This window comes from Saccopteryx leptura, chromosome 4 (assembly GCF_036850995.1).
Source record: "Saccopteryx leptura isolate mSacLep1 chromosome 4, mSacLep1_pri_phased_curated, whole genome shotgun sequence".
NCBI lineage: Eukaryota > Metazoa > Chordata > Mammalia > Chiroptera > Emballonuridae > Saccopteryx > Saccopteryx leptura.
The window spans coordinates 215,049,503-215,057,224 of NC_089506.1; the positions used below are offsets into that span (position 1 = coordinate 215,049,503).

The 7,722-nt window shown below is 63.5% G+C and overlaps 1 protein-coding gene across 4 annotated transcripts; it reads right to left on the bottom strand.

Annotated features, from left to right (window-relative positions):
- Nucleotides 1–509: 509 nt before the first annotated feature.
- PRR35 (proline rich 35) lies at nt 510–6,524 on the bottom strand. Of its 4 annotated transcripts, XM_066380011.1 has the most exons (4): nt 5,818–6,524; nt 5,528–5,667; nt 1,638–2,770; nt 510–1,371 (listed from the first exon to the last, which is right to left on the bottom strand). In XM_066380011.1, the coding sequence occupies exons 3-4, from the start codon at nt 2,729–2,731 to the stop codon at nt 738–740; spliced, it is 1,728 nt and encodes a 575-aa protein (XP_066236108.1). In that variant the 5' UTR covers nt 2,732–2,770; nt 5,528–5,667; nt 5,818–6,524; the 3' UTR covers nt 510–737. The 4 variants fall into 4 exon arrangements, with proteins under 4 accessions (XP_066236108.1, XP_066236111.1, XP_066236110.1 ...); XM_066380014.1 differs by lacking the exon at nt 5,528–5,667; XM_066380013.1 differs by lacking the exons at nt 5,528–5,667; nt 5,818–6,524 and adding an exon at nt 5,290–5,367.
- Nucleotides 6,525–7,722: the final 1,198 nt, after the last annotated feature.

Below are 7,722 nucleotides of genomic sequence, written 5' to 3' on the forward strand. Positions count from 1 at the left end.
GGAGGCAGCGAGCTGTGAAGGCCACCCGATGCCTATCATGGCTGCAGGGGCTGGCAGGGGCCCAGTGGAGGCCATGCTGGGCAAGCAGTCCTGGGCCACAGAATGTGGGGGGTACCTTTTAACCCCAGTGGGAGCAGCCTCCCATTTGAATCTGACATCAGGGCTGCCCCGCCAGACACGGGGGCTTGGCAGCATGCCCCGGGGGCCCTGCACACCACCGTGCTGAGACAGGTCTCACCAAACCCCAGGCCACAGGCACCTGCCTCTCCTTGCTCTGATCCCTCCGATGGAGAGCCCCCACTCTGTCCCCAGACTCTGCACTCCCGGCGAGCGCTCAGTCTACAGGAGGCAGGGCAACATCCAAAGGTGGACAATGGCAGGGAGGCCCGGGGCACTGCCCACCCCGGCGGCCCAGGCCGGGTACATTTCCGCAGGGGGAAGGTGCTCCAGTGGCGACAGTGGAGCAGCAGGGGAAGGAGGAGGCTCAGACAGAGTGTGTGAAGGTGGTTTCTATTTTAATGTCCACAACTGTGATCAAGAAAAAGCCGTGACTTGCTGCTGTCCCTGTGTGGCTCCAGAGACAGGCCACGGCCATGGTGGGTGGGGTTTATCCATGGGCATGCTGGGCAGGCTCCGGGCCTCGCCCGCGGGAGGCTGAGGCAGGCAGGGGCCAGGTGATGGGCATGGGATTGGGTAAGGGCCTCTGTGACAGACAGAGGTGGCAGCAGGAGCTGTGGTCAGACCTTGGTACCGGGGGAGCTCTGCAGACCAGAGACAGCCTCCGAGGGCCAGGAGCCCCCAGCCCTGCCCCGGGGGCCCCAGCCACTGCCAGGAAGAACAGGGTCATCTGGGGCCGGAAGGGGCAGAGCGGGTGGTGGGACACTGGAGTCAGCCTCACACTTGGTGGTATGGCCCGAGAAAGGCTCGGCCGCTGTGGAGCCCAGCACTCTGGGTGACTCAGGGGGTCCCCGGGCCAGTATGGACCCCAGCTCTGGTTGCCCCCAGGCCCCTGAGGATACCTCGGGGACCTTGGAGGGCACCCGTTTCACAGAGAGGTCAAGGGGTGCATCCGGGGGCCGCACAGCCTGCTCCAGCACCTGGTGGATGGTGAGGAGCTCTCTGCGGATCTTGCCCAGCTGCTCCCGCAGAGGCCGTGGGGCCAGGCCCCTGGCAGGTGCCAGCTGCCCCAGGCGCTGCTCCACCCTCGCGTAGTCGCTGAGGGCCTGTGTCAGGTCCTCACACACATGCCCAGGGCCCCCCAGCACCAGGCCCGATGGCTGCTGGCGCAGTGAGGAAAGAGGGCTCAGGGTCTTGGAGTCGCCTGGCTCCTTGTCCTCGGGCCAGAGAATCATGGAGGGACCAGTCCGCAGGCTAGGGAGTAGGAGCCGGTCAGAAGGCTGTGCTCTACCCGCCCCCAGCACCCTCAGCCTCTGCCTCACCCCCACCCCGCCCCCTGTACAGTCTGTCTTCCTGCCTAGAGAGACTTGGAACCCCAGGACAGAAAGGCTGGCCTTCTGGTCTCAGTATCCCCTCTGTAGCCTGAAGGCCGTATTCCTGGACACTGATCTCAGGACAGGGGCCCAGGCCTCCTCCCCCAACCTCACCCCTGCCCATGACTGGGGAACTCTGACACCTACCTGTTCTGGGAACCAAAGTTGGCCATGCTGGAAGGGGCCTTCGGGGGCTCCAGCCTGCTTCCTAGGGGCAGCTTCCTCTTGGGGTCACTCTGGGCAGCCAGCTCCAGCCCTCCCTCCTGCCCTGGGTCCCTGGAGGCGCCACAGGGCCAGGGCCCACTCAGCCCAGGTACGGGCAGTTTCAGAAGCCTGGGGGCCAGAGTCCCAGGGGACCCCTTGGGAGGGACAGGGGGCTTGGCAGCGGCAGGCTTGCTTGCCTGTAGCCCCAGGCTATGCTCCAGGAGCAGAGGGTAGTACAGCCGGGGCACAGGGGTGGGGCGCTCAGGGGGCTGCAGGGCAGGGAAGGCGGAGGCTGGGGGAAGCAGGGGGCTAGCCGAGCCCAGGAAGGGCATATGGGCTGCAGTGGCTAGGGAGGGCCCCAGGTAGGAGAAAAGGCTGGGGGCAAGAGGGTAGTTAACTCCCAGCAGAGACAGCTGGAGGCTTTGGGCCTCAGGGAAGTCACTGGAGGTGGGCGGAGGGTAACAGGGAACACTGCTCTCAGGGCCCACGGAACCTGGGTCTACCATCACCATGCTCCTGGGGCCCCTGCCCAGCCCCGGCTTCCACGACTCAGCCAGGAGCCCACCAAGGCCCACACCCTTCTGGGCATCCTTGGCCACAGGGGGTGGCGTCCCTGGGGACCCCTCAGCCTCTGGCTTGGGGCCCCCGACACGGCGGTGCAGGGAGAGAACGTCAGTGACAACAAGGTCGGGTGTGGCGGGAGTATCTGGGACTTGAGCCCCTCGGGAACGCCTGTCAGGGTCTGCGGGGTCAGAGGGGCAGTCCGTGGTGGGCTCAAGGGGCCGGGACGTGGCAGGGGCACGGCGGCATGCCCAGTCGGGGGAGTCGAGCAACAGCGAGAGGGAATCCTTGCAGAGACTGTACTTCATATGGTTGTACAGGTGTGATTTCTCCAGGCAGGTGAACGGGCACTGGAAGCACTTGTAATTGTAGGGCTTGCCCCAGGGACGCGGGATATAGTGTGGCTTCTTGGGCTTCCGTGCCCGTGCCCGTGCGCCGGAGCCCAGGCGGCATGAACCGGCCACCTCTCGGGACATGGCTGCCTGCTAGCGGGCAGGCCACGGCGCCATGGCCACCTGCAGACAAAGGGGACCTCGTTCAGTGCCTCTGTCAGCTCCCAGAGCTCCAGGGCCAGAAGCTGGGCATGGCACAGGCTCCACCCTGCAACCTGGGCCTCCCTGGCCTTTGCACATGCAGCCCCCTGGCCTGGAATGCCCTCCCCTCCTCACCCTTTATTCCTCTCCATGCACACTTCGAGGGTTACGAGGTTTAGCTGGCAAAGACGCAGGATGCCTGATTACATCTGACTCAGATAAACGACAAACACTTTTTTAGTATCAGTATAATTTGGCCAAAATTTGGAACGTATTAAAAAGTATTTGTTGTTTACCTGAAATTGAAGCTTAACTAGGCATCCTGTATTCTATCTCTGCCCCAGGCCTGGCTAGCCCCCAGCCATCCTGGGCCGGCTGATTCCATTTAAGTCTGTTTCTGTCCACTCGGAGGGCAGTTGGTGAGTGACTGAAAGAAGCCAAGTATGACCGGGCCCATTCCGGGGGACATCAGCTCTTCCTTGTCTTACTCCCTCCCAAAGACCCCCTGCCCGTGCCAGGAAGCCGAGATAAAAGCCACTGAGATGAGAAACCCGCAGAAGGCTCTAAGCCTCCGTGTACGCGTGAGTGTGTGCTCCTGCTGGGGACTGGAAATCTCTGAGGGGGTCAGCCTCACACGGGGCGAGGCCAGGCTGGGGGGGCGTGGACGTCACAGCATGGCCCCACAGCACAGCCACCTGCTCAGCCTGGCTCCATCTGGGTGGCTTCGGGCAGGTCAGCAGCCAAGCCTGCAGTGGCCAAGCTCGGCCAAGACCTTCCTCTCCCCATGCCCTGCATGTTCACTCAGAAGCCGCTCTTGCACTCCATCTGGGCCGCCACCTGGGCTGTCCACCACCCCGTGTGTGCCTGCGTGGGGCACAAGGAGAGCGTGTGCACACAGGCGTATGGGGCTCTAGATGAGCCTCACTCAGTGCCTGCAGGGACAACCTCTGCACGGCTGGGCTGACCCGGAACAGAGCGGACCACCAGAATGCATGGGGCCGGGGCACACGCACACAGGCCGGGGCACACTCACCACATTCAAAGTGGACACGGTAACTGCATGTGAATGCACTCACAGCACAGGCAGGGTGTGAGCAGGCACTCAGACACATTCAAGCAAAAGGTGCATGTACGTACAGACACACTACACACCCGAGGACACATATGGTCACAGTCATTCTCATGGATATGGACGGACACACTCATCCTGTTCCCCAGGGCTCAGGGCTAGCCAGTGGGTTAAGGGGGTGTGGGGGAGCTGGAGCAGCTGGGCAGCCACTGAGAGCAGGTTGTCCTCCTTGCTGGCCTTCAGGCTCTGCACATGGCAGGCAGTCATGTCTGCTGCCCTCAAACACTGGGTGGGCACCCTCATTATGGGCACAGCCAGAGGGGCGGAGCGGGCTGTCCATCGAAAGAGGTCCTTGAGAGGGGTGTCAGCACGGTCAGTGACAGGACGTGGAAGACAGGGCAGGTAGAGACTATCTGACTGGTTTGTGGATGTTCACATCTGGGAAGGGATGGTGCTCCAAGGGAGTGCAGGGTGTGGGAGGAGGGGCTGCAGACCCCCTAGACTTGGTGGTGGGTGCAAAGGCAGGCTCCATGCCAGCCCTTAGCCCCCCCTAAGATGCCGATGACAAATGGGCATGTGCGCTAGGGAGACAGAGGCGGCTGTGCTGGGGCCATCGATCACCCAGCCCTGGGAGCCACACAGCTGTGCTGCCTGGTGCCACAGCCCACCTCACCTCCCAGCCCAGCCCCCGGACTAGGGGTTCTCATCCTAGGCCTCAGGACTCAGATGGCAGCCTGGGGGGGGGGGCGACTGTTCAGGATCTATCTCAGCACCTGCTGACTCCATAGGGACCCAGAGGATGCCTGACGCCCACTTGGCATGCTTGTGCACAAACAGAAAACACCCCCATACACCAGCATGCACACCCATACACCCAAAAGCACATTCATTTGCACACGTGTCCCAACCCGTGACTGAGTGCATGTTTCCAGAGGGGCCTGCACCCACACTGTGCTAGTCCAGACATCGGGACCCCACTTTCCTGAGGGAGTACTGGTGTCAGGCCAGGAGCAGGAGGCCCACCCCAGGGTCCGAGAAGGGACACCAGGTGCCCGGAGCAACCACTAGCTACGGAGGGATTACAGCTCACCCATCCCGCTGGCCCCTTTGGGACTTGGTGGGTACACCATAGGGTGTGGTGTAGAGGGGATGACCAGGCTCGTCCTTGGACGAGGATGACACCCCAACTCCCTTCTCCTTGTACTCCCCAGCCTCACCCTGGAGACCGCCCTCCTACAGGGACCTGGCTGCTTCGCCCAGATGAGCCCAGTGCACGGAGACTAAACGCAATGAAGTGGGGGACGTAGGGCTGGGGTTGCCTGGAACGCGCTGGGATACTCCCCGAGTCCCACCGCCCCCGCAGCCCTCGCGCCCAGCCCGGCCCCACGCGGCCCGAACTTCGCTGGATGCGCTGATGTCCGCGCCGCCCTACCTGCGCCCCCGGCCGAAACAGAGCCTGCGGTGCCCCGCGAAGTCTGCGCGTCGCCCAGAGGATCATGCAGAAAGAAACTTCTCGCCCCCGCCCCAGCCGGTGCCCGCCCCTTCCCCGGGCCGCGACCCCAGACCGCGAGAAACCGGCTCAGGCTCTCGAGGCAGCCACACGGGCTTCCGCAGGGGAAACTGAGGTCAGGTGCTGGGAACGGGCCCCCGCGCGGTCTGCAGTCACTCACTTGGCAGCGAGTCCCCGAAGCCTCCGCCACCGACCGCGTCCCACAGACGCTGACTCGCACCCACCGAAGTTGGCGGCAGGAGCGGCCGCGCGTGCGCCGCGGCGCCGGGCTCCGGGGGGCGCTGCGACCTCCGACACGGGCTAGCGGGGGGAGGGGATGAACGACCGCAGGTTGCAGTCTCCCCTTGGCCACGCCAGGTGACCCCCCCTCCCAGCCCCGTCTCTCCACCTCCCTCTGCCCACAGTCACCTCCTCGTGCGCACTCACCATCCTGTCGCGCCCAGGACTTACCTGCTCAGCTCTCTCCGTAGCGCCGGTAACTCCTGTGTAGAGCGGTGGCCGGTGACACCAATGGCACCACCAGGGACCGGCAGCGTGGCGGAGGAGCCAAGAGTGGAGGCGCAGGTGTGCAAACGAATGCGGGGCGCCTGGCACCGTCCCCGCCCCCCGTCGCCTGCAGGCTGCCGCGGGGGTGCGTGCAGAGGCGGCCAGGTCTCCCGGGGTCCCCGCAGCGGTGTGATGGGGTGTCAGCGGCCGAGGGCACATGGAAAGGGGCCGTCAGCACTCATCCGTCAGGGCAGGGCTCTGGCCCCTGACAGCTGCCCGCCTGAGCCAGGGCCTGGGGGCCAAGCCCCGGGACAGGGGGTGCGACAGGGGGACAGAGCCAGCCTGGAGAGAGCTGCAGCCCAGCCTAGGAAGGGACAGAGCCCAGTCCTGAGAGAGTTGGAGCCCAGAGCTCAGGGGCATAGCCCAGTGCAGACAGTGGAGCAAGAATCCCTTTCTGGTCAGCTCTGCCTGGCCAAGCCTTGCCTCCAGTGCTGTTTCCTGTTCTCCAAACAGGAGGCTGAATGGATTTACACCCCCAAACCCGTGCCCTGCCCACTGACCCATTCACTCACTCCCCCCTTCCTGGAAGCATTACTGCCTCCCCCACTTGCAGCCCAGACTCCTCACTTCCCCGGCAGGTGCCACAGGAAGATTGCACAGCCAGCCCTCCATCTTCCTTCCCATCTGCAGGACTCCTCTCCACTATAGGAGGACCTGGGGTGGGTGGGGGCTGAGGCCAAGGAAAGGCTTGGGCATCACAGACCCACCACGACACCCCACCTCCCAATGTCCTCATGGCCAGAGCTGCTCCCAGCCCCACCAAGGGTAATACCAGGTTCCACATTGCTCCCTGCGCTATCAATTCTTAACAGTCTGGGGTCCCTTTGCTTTTCAGCTGGGTCCTTGTGGAAACTCACTGGGCCAGCCAGTTCCATTCTGGACATAGATACAGACATGCCAGGACAGGGCAAGGCCATGTTTCTCCCAGTAAATCTGCCTCATTCAGGGGGAGGTATCTTAACCCAGAGATGCGTGATGGTGTCATTTCTGTCAGGGGACGGGTTCTGCAGCCGGAGGGCTGAGTGCTGTCGCAGGCTGGCCCCGTGGAGGCACAGGGTGCCCTATGAAAGGGTGCCCACTTGGTTCTCCCTGCAGACTCAGCTTCAGGCTTCCTGGGTATCCCCAGCCCAGTCTGAGGGGCAGGAGTGTGTTGGGGAAGGAAGGAACACCCTTAGGGTGCTTCTCGGTGTCTCACCTTGAGTGAGGAAAAGAGAACTGGAGAGAACTGGACCCAGAGTCTAGCATGTCTTGTGAGCCAGGCTTCAATTTCCCAGTCTGTGCAGGAGGGTGACAGGCCACGGCTGTTACTGGCACAGTTCTCCCCGTTCAACCACAACAGGCGTTCACAAGGAAGAAGACCCCCCCCGTGTCCTGGTTCTGGGGGCACCAGGGTGAGGACACTGATCTGAGGGTGAGTGCCCAGTTTGGTCTCTCTCCTGCCCCAGTGCTACCTCCCCTGATGCAACTTGGGGCAGCTCCATTTCTCCCCGTCAAGTCCACAGGGCAGGAAGGGCGGCTGTGGGTGGCACAGCGTGCCAGCCTTCTCCTCTCTGCCTGCCTGGCCTGGCTGAGCGGCTGACCATGTAGGCAGCCCCGGGCCGAGGGACAGCTTGAGCAGCCATCAGGCCGGCAGCCCTGTGGGGAGTGGAGGCCAGGAGACCTGCTCCTTCTGCACACAAACCCGATCCAGGACACGTTCAGCCAGGCCCAGGCCCCCTCAGCACAGGCACTTCCCAGAGAGGGCAGAGGGCACAGGTCACCTTGAGACAGAGGTGATGCCAGGCCTCGGCCCCTTGGTCCCAGGAACAG